Source organism: Athene cunicularia (genome assembly GCF_003259725.1).
Source record: "Athene cunicularia isolate RWA chromosome 1 unlocalized genomic scaffold, athCun1 chr1_part2, whole genome shotgun sequence".
NCBI lineage: Eukaryota > Metazoa > Chordata > Aves > Strigiformes > Strigidae > Athene > Athene cunicularia.
In genome coordinates, this window is record NW_020799092.1 from 43,312,560 (window position 1) to 43,326,570 (window position 14,011).

General features: G+C 39.1%; 1 protein-coding gene across 1 annotated transcript in view; it reads left to right on the top strand.

Moving 5' to 3' along the window:
* Positions 1-354: 354 nt before the first annotated feature.
* TSPAN8 (tetraspanin 8) overlaps positions 355-14,011 on the top strand; it is a 15,258-nt gene continuing 1,601 nt past the window's right edge. The window contains exons 1-7 of the mRNA XM_026868474.1: positions 355-414; positions 5,164-5,226; positions 7,868-7,996; positions 8,643-8,717; positions 8,825-8,932; positions 10,626-10,775; positions 12,843-12,926. Coding sequence (XP_026724275.1) covers positions 355-414; positions 5,164-5,226; positions 7,868-7,996; positions 8,643-8,717; positions 8,825-8,932; positions 10,626-10,775; positions 12,843-12,926 — 669 coding nt within the window. The remainder of the gene's footprint in view (positions 415-5,163; positions 5,227-7,867; positions 7,997-8,642; positions 8,718-8,824; positions 8,933-10,625; positions 10,776-12,842; positions 12,927-14,011) is intronic.

Genomic DNA, 14,011 nt, shown 5'->3' on the forward strand with positions numbered 1-14,011 from the left:
CTCTTGAAACTATGACTTCTGCTGCATTATCTATTTACTTTCGAGGTGTAGGACAAGACTAACAGGATTGTAGAAAAGTACAAATCACAAAGACGCAATAAGAGTCTGGAGACTCAATGATAACTAACCTGGTAGTGCTTCCCCAATGCTCTGGTTAATATTTACCTGTGGTATAGGTACTATTTAAATAATTGTCGATGCCTTGGTCACAATTTTTACTTTCAGTAGCGGAGCACAGTGTATCTGACGTGGTTTGAGAGGTTTTCTGAAGACGCAGGAACAACTTTTATATCAAGGTCAAACTCCTAAGAAAGCTTCTTCTGTGGTGCTCATTTTTCTCTCAGCTTACTGAAAATGGCGGGTGTAAGTGGCTGCATGAAGTACTCCATGTTCATCTTCAACTTCTTATTTTGGGTAAGTTGGTGTTTAAATTGTTATTAGTGATGCATGAAATGTGTTCAACATTATCTGAACGCTGCAGTTGAAGGAATTGTAAAGAAAATAAAGCATAAGTGGAACCAGAGGACGATTCTAAATCAGAGAGGGGAGAATATGTTTAACTTTTGCCCTTCCCTTTGTCTTTTTCCTTCAAAATAGCTTTCACTCCACATTCAAAAGTAGACCAGCCATGAAACTCTCTACCCTGCCTGTATCGAGCAGGGGACATCATTAATTTCAATCAGAAGACAACAGACTCTCCATAGTGCCTTGTTCTCTTGCTTTTATTGTCTGCTGTTTGCATCCAAACAGCATAATCCTGAAAATGTAGTTGCAACAGAAGATACAGAAAATTCACTTGTATTTTTAGCCTCCTAATTGATAAATGATTTTCATATCCTTCTTTGTGGTTCTTTGCTTTACATTCAATATCATAATTAGTTTCTGATGGTGGACGGCAAATGTAAAGTAGTATGGGCTGGCAGTACTGCCAATAGCTGTATCAAGGCAAATACACCACAGGGCAGCAGACAAGTTTCTGGGTGTGGTTTGAACTGTGTTTGTCTATTTATCACATCTCAGCTGGTTTTCAAGAATTTCAAGTCCTGGAAGCTCTGTAAAAGTTTGAGTTAAAGAACATTTCTCTCATGGTTCAACCTGTCAGCTTTCCCAACAGAGACTTGTCAGGTTCACCAGAGGTTCACTAAAACCAGAAGCAGAACTACTTAGCCACATTATGGGCTTTGCCTCAAGGGATTTTTTTTTAAGTGAAAAGGTGATACCATTCAAAAGGGACCACAAACAGTAGCCCTGGAAAATTTGTGGCTAGCCAAAATGAGAAGAATTAGCAAAATTCTTTGATCACTTCTGGACCTCACAAAGAAATTCCTAGTGATGGTTTGGACTACCTCTCCCCTCTTCTTCCTCCACTTCCATCAAGGCAAATTGAACATATTTGACATCTGTGTTGAAGTTTTTCTGCAATGATACTTTAGAGAGTCCATGTTTCTGACTTGGAATTCCTGAGCCTAGGAAGTTTTTCCTGTTCACATTCATCTGGATTTACTGTAAGCTAAAACATAGGCAAATGTCTCAGACTAGCACTAGAAAAGCTATAGACTACTTCTGGAATGAACATGTGAACAATGCCCCATGCCTAAACTTCCAATGACAGCATGGGTTTCCTAGCAAAAACCACAGGATGCCATCCTGGGGGAGTCTTGAAAGCTCAGGAAATAAGCAGACATGGAACAAACTTCCCAAACCTATCTTTATGCCAAAGGTAGGAGAATCCGTACTCTATTCTGGGGAAGAATACTCTGAGAGCATTTGCTGTGCATGTGACTGCCTGAATGGGTCAGAGCAGGACAGGGATGCAGCTGTAGGTACTTATTTTAAAGGAAGGGATTTAGAACTACCAAGATAGGGAAGAACAAACATGGTGCAAACAGAGTCAATGGAGTATAATGAAGCTAAATTCTTTGATTCACATTCCTGTCTCTAATTCCTGGAAATCATGAAATTGCTGTAGTAGAGTACAGGGAACAGTGATGTCTTTACAGACACTGGTCCTACAGCTGTTCTCTCTGATACACAAGGCAGTTGGCAAGTGGAAAATTAAACTGATAGTGGGAAATGAAGGTGACTTCAACCTTAACTAAATAAGAGCAATGGCTGCATATTTACCTGGTGTCCTTTCATTTTAAGCCCTTTGCAAATTCTCTGGAGAGAGAGCCCCCCTGTTAGGGTACTTGGGAGTGGGCTTTTCAGCCTTCTGATGCCTTTTTCTAAGCAGCTTATAGCACTAAGTATGTAAACCCTGGAATAGTCTAAGCTAGCTCTGCAAAGTAGCTCTGGCTTCACTACATGACATGTGCCTCCTGGGAATGTACAGCCCCATGAGCCCCATGACGGGCTCCAGTGTGTCTGTAGTTTTTCATCCTCCCATTTTGGTGAAAGAAAGCTGAGCATGGGGGTTTAAAGGCCTATGCTTTGGACCTGGGTGCATCTATGGAGCTTTTAACAGTCCTTAAATTAATCCTTAAGTCAGTTTTGTGCATTAAACCTGACATGTAGATCAGATTTTTCCTCCTTCCCTTCTTCAGAGTTTGCAGGATATTGTTTCACCTGCTGCCCTCTTTCTGTCAGCTTCTGCTACTTCACATCACACAAAATTGTAGAATTACCTTTTTCTGCATTAAATACCGATGTCTAATCCTAGTTTGAGGCAACCCGATTAGTGACAGAGCAATATTTTATCAGTTGTTGATACCAGACTTGCAGTCCCATCTACAAATGAAGTGGCCCTTCACCATACCTTACATCTGAACATCTCGATTCCTGGAAGTAGCAACACAAACTTAGCAGGTATGCTGAGCCATAGACCGCATTCTCTGTAGGACCTTCCTAACACTGTTAATTTCAGGTATCTTGAGGAAGTATTCCAGTCAAATGTTTTCCTGAACAGAAGCATCCTTATAGAAAGCTCCTTTTGATACCCTTAAAATTATTGCTTACTAAGTGTCTGCCAGTGAAGGGAATTCCCCATAGGCTTGGTATTCCCTTGTCTGAGAAGTATGGAGTCTTGATATACTGCTGGTCCAGAGTCACAACAGGCTCATCTGAGGTGATATTAATTTAACTAGGCTCTATTTCTTCATCACCGCAAGAATGAAGGGCTCAGGAAGGACCTATTGAATTTGAACGACCACAGTCCTGCTCCTGGTCAGTTTATAAGACTGTGATGAGGTCACTGATTCTTGGTCAAGGGTTAAGGCAAATCTATGATAGCCATCTAGTTTTGGGAAAATGGGTGAGGACCTTTTCAAAGAAGCTCTTTTAATTCAATTAGAAAATACCAGTTCATTAAAAATGAAATTTCCTGAAATGAAAATTTATTTAGTGGAAACTTTACTTTGAGAAAACTTAATAATTAGAGTAGTCCAGCAAACTTGAAATGTTTGGCTTAGACTCTTTGGGAACAGACCATTTTGATTTGCTATTTCAAAACTTTTCTTTGTGTGTTCTTGTACACTTTGTATAATAAAATAAACAAACAAAACATTAAGATTTTACTGAAATGGAGCATTTTTTATCAGCCTAAAACAACTCTATTTTTATAACTAAAATATATACCTTACTAAAATTTTTGTTTTATAAATTATTTTTCCTTTTTGAATGGAGAAAGTAAATACTGTAGCATTCCCCTGTGACTGGTAAGTTCCTGTACATTCAGCTATAGTTCTACTACTCTGCTGTATTTTTATGGGAGGTCCTATGTAACAAATAAGGGCCAAATTCTGATTGGATTTGTAGCAATAGCTGCTTCAGTGGAAATTTTCACTTCAGCGAGCCCATGTTGTCTGGTGCATAGCCACATGGCTCACATAGCGCTGCTGAACAAGACCCAGATATAAAGTCATATGATATCATCAGTTTCTAAGCAGATTCAGTGGGATTCAGAAGATTTCAGTGGGGACTTCTAGTTAAATTTGATAACATGATATAGCTGTCATCAATTGTACAACTTTCCTTTTCATGTTTAAAATGTACTTATAGGAGCTTTACTTAGAGCAGGAAAAAGTGTGGTACTCATGTCTGAATGCTGGCTCTGTTCCATATTAAATAATCTGCTAAAGTCGTTATGATCTTTGATGCTGAATTTTATATGAAACCTTTTGTGGGAAAATATTTTTAAAGAAAAATTATCTAAAACATGTAAAAATAGCTCTTTTAATTTTAAAAGGGTAGGAATAGTCCCGGTCTTCATGGGAAGCTCATAACCACATTTCAGGGCCATTTATGACTTGAGTGTTAATGACTGAGGAAGATAGTTCCGAATCTCTCTATCCTGGTCCTCAGTGATCTCTCTTTCATACTAGTCATCTCAGTAGGCACAATTCTTACACCTGATCAGCCTCTTAATTATCTAATATCTCCAACACTTAATAAAGAGAAATTCTGTATAAGAATCATCATGGACAAGGTTAGGAATAAAGTGACTGGTGCATAGTGAAACAGTACCTCAAAGATCAATGAAACAGGAGCACAACTAGTGATTCCCTGACTGTGTCTGCCCTCACTTTGACATTTAGCAAGTAATCCCAGTCTAACTTTCAGATGTACATGACTGAGTATGGTTGCTTTCTGTAAAAATTTAATGGAAATAATAACTGTAGGTATTTTATAGGAGGAATATTCTAAGGATCATTGATGGCCAGATATTGTTGCAATAGAAACAGTAGAAAGACTTTCTTTGAACTTTTCCAGATAGTTTTACCATAGAGAATATGTCTCTAAATATGTATCCTGAATAATTCTAGAAACAACATTTATGCAAACATGCCTTATTCAATCTCATGTGTTTCCACTCTACAAGAAACAATGTTCTTTAGAGTCATGTTATATACATACAATAGCAATTTATATTCCTCTCGCATCTGACAGAATTTCTGTGTGCTTCCCAACCACATGTATAAATCATCAAGGAAATGCAGAGTCCTCTGAGGTAGAAACATCAGGGATTTGGTGCATAACTGAAGATTTAACTACTCTTATGAAGTTTCCTGGATATGAATCAATATTCTATGCTCCAGCAATTCATGTTTCTTTCACTTTGCCAAACAAATGATTTCAGAATTTTGGCCAGCATCTGGTGCAATTTAGATGCTGAAAGTTGATCTAAAATTGCTGATCTTTCTAAATTTTCTTTATTTTCTCCTGCAGGTGTGTGGTTCTGTTATTTTGGGAGTCTCCATATGGATACGTGTTAGCAAAAATGCTCAGCAGGTAAATATACTCAATCATACCAGAACCATGTAAAATGTGGAAGCCACTGCATGCGCTTTAATTCTCCATCTTCATTTCCACAAACGTGTTATGTTTTTGTTGATGTGGTTTGTGTGGGTAAAGATTAAGATTAAAAAAGGTGGTGCATGTAGTCAAATCAAGAGATTGACGTAAGCACAGACGTGACTACAGGAAGTGTCTTTTAGTGTTACTAATGTAGGTTCTTGCAGATGCAAACTGATTGCCCTTGGAAAACGTGACTCTCTCTCCTCTAATGAAAACTGATGATGGTTTTGTTACTGATTTCAGTGTTAGAGAGAATAATGAGCAGCCATGCAGCTCCTAGACTTCTCAATGTCTTTCCCTGTTAGAATAGTATAGTCATATGTATTCTTAGGGTTACTTCTGTATGTTCGTAGGTAATATTTTTTGCCTTTCTCACTGTCTTCAATAATACAATTGCTGTTTCCCCAGTAACTGCAACTTTGAAAGGGAGCAAGGATTCTTCCCTTCTATTTTCAGCGGCTCCTTAAAAACACCTTATCCTTCCTTTTCCCCCTCGTATTTATAAAGAAAGAGTTTTAAGAGACCTAGAAATATTTATTTAGGATTAAAATGTCCTAACAGCCCTCCTGGAGGGAAGAAGAAAGTCCTTGAGTTCCCCTTGTGGATTTTATCTGGATTATTAAATTACTTAAGACTTTATGACTTTCCTTTTCTGCAAAGCTAGGGAAAATACAATATTGAGGAGCCCTTGATCTTGCAGACATGCAGCAGAGGTTGGTTCTTCTGGTGCAAAGGGCCTTTGGCCCTGTGGGCCCTGTTGACCCTTCGGTTCCCGTGGCACTGGCTTCTGACTTGCAGCATGTTTTCAGCCATCCTTGAGGGAATCTGATTTCACAGCTAGTAGATGCTTCACTGAAAGGCACTGTGCAATCCTGGTATGTTGGTGCTTTGTTACATTATCAAGAAGAGCAGCCTCAGGTTTGAGCAGTATATTTCTTATTGTGAATTTGGGCCATAGAAATGTAAATTAATTTGAAAATTTAATTTGTATACTTATATTTCCAAAGACGCTTTCTGACCATAGAAATTAAAAAATGGACAGGTGTGACATGGAAGCATTTTTTTCAGCATTCAGACTGAGCCTTTAGTATAGATCAAGTTGCCAAACCTTCAGATCACTTCTCTGCTGTTCTACTGCCACCCGTTAGTTAGCAACAATAATTTTTAAGTCAGTATTTTCCCATCTGGAAACAAAAAGGTGGTGGAGATAAGAAGATAGCTTTATACATATTCCTGCCATTTGGCTGATGATATTGTTTCCCTTAGCCACTCCCAGATGTCTCATGTCTGGTGGAGGGTGGATGCAAGAGAACTCAGTTCATGATGACGCTGTGCCATGGAGTAAATTAGGTAATGGTGGAGAGCTCTGCTGTTCTCTGCTGTGGAAGAGGAAGGATGACAACTTTCCCTCCTCAGTCAACATTTCACAAGAAATGATTGCCATTACTTTCTAGTTGACCATCTCTAGTATGATGGCTCAGATGGTACAGTGGGGCTTGGAAAACCATAACCACTATTACCCTTTCTTGTTTTTTCGAGATTTCTTATTCAGAAAAGCCTACTTAAAGTGTGTCCCAAACTGGTTTCTTGAAGTGACACTTAGTACTCCCCAAAAACTGTGAATTAAGAGTAGGGACCAAAATTGAAAGCATTTTCTTACATTTTTGCCTCTAGGCAGGCAAAGCTCCCATTCAAAATCAATGTATGTTTTGCCTGAGTAATAACTGAACAGACCATAAGGATTTGGCTGTAGATGAATAGAGCTTTCTAAGAATAAATAACAGGAGGTTCAGTCCAACTTGGAAGGGGAAAGAACAACACATTCTTCAAATTATACTTGTCTATATACCTTTGCAATTTCCATCAGAAGATAAATGTGACAACTTCCAGATATTTTTGCTAATCTTGGCACCAGCCACACTGGAAAATATTCTTTGAACATTTTTCTCTATTTTGGCCTTTGCCCTTAGTCAGTCCTGTGGGAACTGAATAATTTTATATTTAATGATATTGAGGTATATGAATTGTTTGGTTGAATGTCCCACACATCAAAATCAGTCCTCATCTCTGAGGGTAATACTACAGATCATGCCTAAAACAAAGAATACGAAAGCTGCATTGGAAAATACATCTATTTCTCTAGTATATCCAGCATCGCTCTGAGAAGTGTTCTCTCAGGAACAGCCAAAGAGTATTTTTCTGGCCTTCTAATGACAAACAGAGGTTTTGTTTCTTAAACATTTGGTTAATGTAAGAGAGATTTTGAGATAATCAGTTTTGCTGCTTCCAGTAAAAAGCAAAGATTCATCAACTGAAAACTAACTGAAAGCCACTTTAAAGACAAGAGCTCTTTATTTACTCTGCAAAGTTGCCTTTCTTCTGTGCAGAGACAAAGACTGTGAACAGCCAGGCTCTACTGAGCTCCCCAACAAAATGTTTAAGAAGGGACTGTTGGAGGATCAGAATTTCTCCGTGGTTGAGAATTATGAAGTACTTCTCTTGTTTTGGGGGGTACAGATGTTTTTAGGAGGAGTTTCTTGTAGCTGAAAGATTTTTTTTCCCCTTCTCTTTTCAGGAGCTGGAGATAGACAGCACACTGTTTGCAGGGGTTGATATGCTCATAGCTGTGGGTTCCATCATTATGGTCCTTGGTTTTCTGGGGTGCTGTGGTGCCATAAAGGAGAGCCGGTGCATGCTGCTGTTGGTAAGAAAGAGAAACATTTGGCTACCTTTAACAGGCCACAGCTACATTTGATGGATAAGGTCTTTGCAAATGGTATCAAATGAGGACAGGGGTCTTTTTGTTTAACTAAATGCTTGATTATGATCACGTGTTTTCATTGCTTACCTTGTTCTTGAGCCCCTTCTGAATCTAATGCAGAAAAAAATGATGTGTGGTCTCATCAATAAGAAGATAGGGACCAGATAGCCCTGAGCATGTCACTAACTTTTTTTCCATTCAACCATTGCTAAGGTTCCCTCCACCAGTCCTCCTCCACTACCTACACCATTTGATTTAATAAATTCCCAGTTGCTCCCTTTACTAGTCCTCCTAGAATGTCCTCTCAGTTCTCCTGCCCAACGCTTCTCACCTACACACTGCCCATCATGTCACTGCTCTGGTGTGCACCTTATTTTAATCACCAGCTGAGCACACCCTGTCTCAAGCACCCCTTTTTCTCATCACCAAAGAAGAAATAACTGGAGTAGCTCTGACTGGAACTTCAGTTCATTCTACATACACAGATATTCAAGCACGTGAAATCTTAACATTCACTTAGAAGAAATTATATCATCTTGGTCAAAAGTACTATAGTTTTCTCCACCTTTTTTTTTTTTTTTTTCCCTAGTTTTTTATTGGACTGCTTCTGATCCTGATCCTTCAGGTCACAGGAGGTATTTTAGGAGCAGTGTACAGATCTCAGGTACAGTATTATTCTGCATTCACATTGATGTCTTCCCAGAGTTCTGTTTCTACCCTGAAAACTAGTAAAATCTACCCTGAAAACTAATAAAATATTTGGACTTGCAGATTGAAACATCACTTAACAAGACTCTCCTGAAGAGTGTGAATTCATTGCAAAGCTCTACAGAAGAATCTAAAGTGTTTCAAGAGAAGTTCCAGAAGCTTGAGAGAATGGTAATTAAAATGTAACAAAGGGCAGGGACTGTTGTTATCTGTTCCAACTCTAGCATCTGTCTGTGCTTCATTCTGTGGCTACTCTGCCATAGATTTGAATTTCATTCCCTGGAGATGGGGAAGGGCCTGACTTAAATGCAAGTTAAAAGCACTACACAAGGAGTTTCTACTCTCTTGCTATGACATGGGCTCCCTGTGATGATTTCTTTGTGCAATAGTGTTTACAAAAGCAATGGAGCAAGGACACAAAACATGCAAGTGAGACTGAGAGTTAGCTAAGCTCTTTCCTGGAGAAGGCTGCCTGCTTCTTTGTTACAGCTTTCCCTTTTGAAGAGACATTGCTCCTTCACTGTATTGCAATTAAGAACTATCCAGTACTCTTAAGGTAGTATTAACCCAGAGATAAGGAAAACTTCAGGACTACATTTAATTTGGAATATCCTATTGCTATGAAGTCATTCAATGCTGTGTAAGAATGCGAAGAAAATACGATAAAAGAGAGGTTTGTTTTCATTGTGCTTATACCTATCCTGGTATATATTTCCTCACCTGCAGGACACCAGAAGGTAGACACTTAGAGCCAGCTTGCACCTGGCTATCACACAGAGAAGACCCTTGAATCTCACTGACATAACTGATTCTCACTGATATACTTGATGTCCCTCCCACTCGTACCTGTGTCTATACAGCAGACAGTGTGCCTGATGGTTGGTTTTTTTTAATCCCTAATTGGTGATGACTTTGATGGATAGGCTTAAAGAATTCCTATATCTTTAAAGGCTGCTGGTGTGAAAGAAAAGGAAGCAAGAAACAATATTTGGGTGGCTCGTATTACTTCCACTTCTCCTTCCCCATTCCACTTAAGCCCTGTCCTCTGCTTCTGAGCCAGCTTATTTCTTCTGATATAATAAGCAGCTCCCTGGAGAGATGTTTGAAGGGTGAGCAAAATGAAAAATCCTGTAATTACTGTATTAATTTTTAAATAGACCAGGATTGCTTTATTATGTCCCACGGCCTTTGCTTTTATACAAAATTATGTGAACATTTCCAGCTGTTTTTTAAAAGAGGGAGGACCTCAAACCCAAGTCTGCACCCCTGAGCTTTAGTGGCTTGAGCAAAGTGGAACATGAAGTGAAACTGCACCTGGTTTAGGTTTCACAAACCCCAAATGGAGCCCTAGCCTCCTCAGTCCATTTCTAATTTAAAGGGCTAGCCATCATTCAAGGTGGTTATTTTTCTAGATTTCAGAGTTTTATGTGCCTGAATTTTAATTTTTTAGCCTGGATTTTCAAAATGTGAGATGTGGATGTTACTGGAGCTATTACCTTCTGAAAGTATAATCTGCAGAAAGAAGACTTGATTCTTAAAAATACTATACCCAGCATTGCTCCATGTTCCAGTTCCATTCTGGTACTGACAATTACTAGCTTTACAGTACATTAATGTTTTTTGAGCATATACTGAAAATATTGTCTTTTTTTAATTTTATTTTTTAAACTTGCGCACTTACATTCTTATAACTGGTATGGAATTGTAAAGGGTGTTTGAGACATACCAGTTTGGGACAACTTCCACATGGGAACAGATGAAAGGAAATTTCTCCTTCATTTTTTCCCTCAACTCCTTCACCTACTTTTCTTGAACTGCAAATCACCACTTTTTCCTCATCTCACCATTTCTTCCTTTCTTGCAGTACCAGTGCTGTGGTTTGCTGAATGGACCTGAAGACTGGGGAAAAAAATTTAATACTCCTCTTGGTAGTAATAAAATCTGTGAGTGTGACACTAGAGACCCATCAACAGACCTCTGCACCTTCTTTGAAGGCAGATTCATTTATAGAACGGTAAGAAAGATATAAAGTTCCACTCTTCTTTCCAAAAAGAGGTTTTATACCCCAGGTGTCTTTGGTGACTGGCATAGTCAGCAGTTCTGTACCTTTCCAAAAAGGCAAAGTTTTCCCTTCTATTAGCCAGAATTGCACCTGTGCCATCTGCTATGAAATTACTGTGCATAGCTGAAATATGCTGCTGCTTCCTCTTTTGGGATGCTTCTATTTTAGCTGTGCAGTGTAGTATCCTTAGGACCTCAGTAGTCTGTATGGTTACTGTGGATGAAAACTACTATGCCTTTGGGGTCAGGGTATGCCTCTGGGTCAGAGCAGCACATCAGCTACCCCTTGGTTCTCATTTTTCCCTCAGGAAGTTATGTTCCCACCCAGGCTCCTTCTGGTGGTAGACATGTTCACTCAGAGGCTTTCAAAGGGATAAGGGATATTGAAAAATGAACACATTAAATGTAATACTTTTGGGGTTTCATAGTCCCTTAATAAAAAACCCCTCACTCATTTTGCAGCATCTGCTGGAAAGAAACTACATTTTGTAGGCTTCATGGCAGCATACTCAAAGTTTAATTTCCTACAACTACGGCCTTTTGAAATGTATGTAGCAGTTAATATAATAATAAGGCAAAAATGTTTGGTGACAGGCAACAAGAAAGCATACTCAAAAATTGGTAGGTGGGCAGCAGAGATCTCAATTGATTTCAAGGTTTATCTGACTCATATGGAAATTTGGACTCTATGCATGCAAAGAAAATATTAAAAAGAAGTGGAAAACTAGCACAAAATAGTTGCATTTTTAGAATGCTGGTGGTACAAAGTTTGCCAGTCTGCACCTAGCACAAAGCAGATTTTATCAAATGTCCACCCTGGTTGTATACTTTTCTAAATACACAGCTCCTTAGCCAGGTCCTGCCTGAACATTAATTTCCTCCCTGTGTAGTCCCACAGAAGCACAAAAGCAAGGGAACAGTCTGGTTAAGTAGAGGATGCCAGAACCCAATCTGGAAATAAGTCGTATACAAAGAGGCTGTTTTGGACACATTTTAATGTCTTTTTGGCCTCAGGCAAAGCCTCAAAGGACACATGAGAAGCCACCAGTGAAATTACCGCAGGTGCAAGATATCACTCACATGAACACATAGATTTCATGGTGGTGTTAGATGCTAGTAAAGACATTCAGCTCTTATGATCCAGGAAAAAAGATTTGAAATTCAGTGCAGTTCTGAGTCAGCTTAAATGAGAGTCTGTTTAGAAGGACTGGAAGGAGAAGACCCATGTGTTTATTGTGAAGGAGGAGATATGGTGAAATATAACTATTTTGGGGAGGAAGGCAGTTGTAGTGTTTGGAACAGTACCGTAGTTTTGATGAATTTAAGCCTTACTTGGCTTTCTCCACAGTTTGCAAAAGGACTTTTGTCAATGCCTGGAGAAGATGTAGTCATTATAAGACCAGATGTATGGGTTTATTAAGAGGGAGAGTAGCTCTACATAGAACTTCATATATGATCACTCTCTTCCTCCCAGCCCCAGCCTAAGACCACCAAACATTTGTCAAAATTAATTTTTAAGCTAGGTTTTATATCCAGATACTGTTAATTGAGCCCAATTCTAATAATAAGTTTTGAAGTTTCAAATCTAAAGATCAGATTAATGGGAAACTGAAGTTCTGTTTCAGATTTGGTCATGGCTGCATTGGCTGTTTCCTATCAGCAAATGATCATCAAGTGAAAGTAAGAATAAATGCTTCTTTCCTTGTCACTTGAAAATCATGCAGACATTAGGCATTACAGCTATATGTCTTCATCTGAAATGGCACACTTTTATGGTCAGCTACTAAATTAATCTTCATCTTTGGGAAGACAAAGACAGGCTATCTTTCTCAGAGCATAATGTACGTATAGCTCTATGTTTGTTACAAACAAGCCAGAGTAAAGTCAAATATCCTTTCTTTAACACAGAGAGAAAGAGGAAGAGAGAGAGTGTGAGAGGAGTTATTTTAGAAGATGCATTCCTAATCTCTTTAGGATAATATTGCTTACCGATAATTAATAATTTTGTCTTATTTTTCAGCCTTGTGGAGAAGTGATTATCAAATACCTTAAAGACCACCTGCTTATAATTATGGGGATCGCCTTTGGACTGGCTGTTATTGAGGTACCAGTATACACTGTTAAAATATTTAGTAGCTGACAAGCAATATGTTCTACTTAGAAATACACTGGGAATGGGATTAAACCACCTGGCTTGCTCAATTAACAGACAAGGGAAAACCACCTCTCACCTTAGCTATAATCTTACTGTTATTTCATATAAACAGTATATGGCTGCCGAGTTGCAAGCTTCAGGTGGGATCAGACCACCCTGCTGCCTGTATATCACATGGGACTTTCTCTGCAAACATTTGACAGTCCTGGAGCCAGGCTGTGCTTTGACACTAAGCCATGTGGACAGAGGGGTGTGTGGATACCCGGGCTGAGGAAGACAGAAGGCAGAATAGACTCTATTTTCCTCTCCTTTCCTTTCTTTGCTTGAGGAAAAAGTCATAAGAAAACTTAGCCCCTAAACTACATATTCTTATCATGAAGAAATTGCGGTACAAAATTGTTGTTCTGAGGCATAACTTAGCCATCAAGATGGTGTACAAATGTGCTGGAGTGCACACCTGTGCTGCTCCATATGTTACTGTCTGTAAAAAAAGCCGAGTATGTGAGCTCTTTATTTTAATTGCCTCATCATACACTGAAGAATAACATGCAAAATTTTCTTTGAAGAGAGGAGGAAAAACAGTGAGGTTATCCAGTCAGCTACTTGATGAACGATAGGCTTTGATTAGGAGAAAATGTCAAAGAAACGGGGGATTTCATCATGTTGCTTTCATTGGTCATTTTCTTTCTTTCCACTATTCCTCTGTGGTTTCCCTCCTCCCCTGCCCCCCACCAATGGATATGTGAGGGAAAAGCAGAAATGACGAAGATTCCTGTGCAGAGTTCAGTCTGTTATTCCAACTGAAAACTTCTTAACATCATTGGCAGAGGATTACTCCTCGTGGTAGAAGAGTGGGCAAGAGCCCCAACTCAAAAATACATTTCCAGGAAAATAATAGTAAGCAGCACTGGGAAGAGTTATGCAGCTGCAACACTGGAAGAGAACAGGCCACTAACTTCTTACTTGGGATAGGCTTCATGTTACTTTAAGGTGCTTTATGTGGGGGGTCAGGTCTCTTGCCTATATGTAGGCTT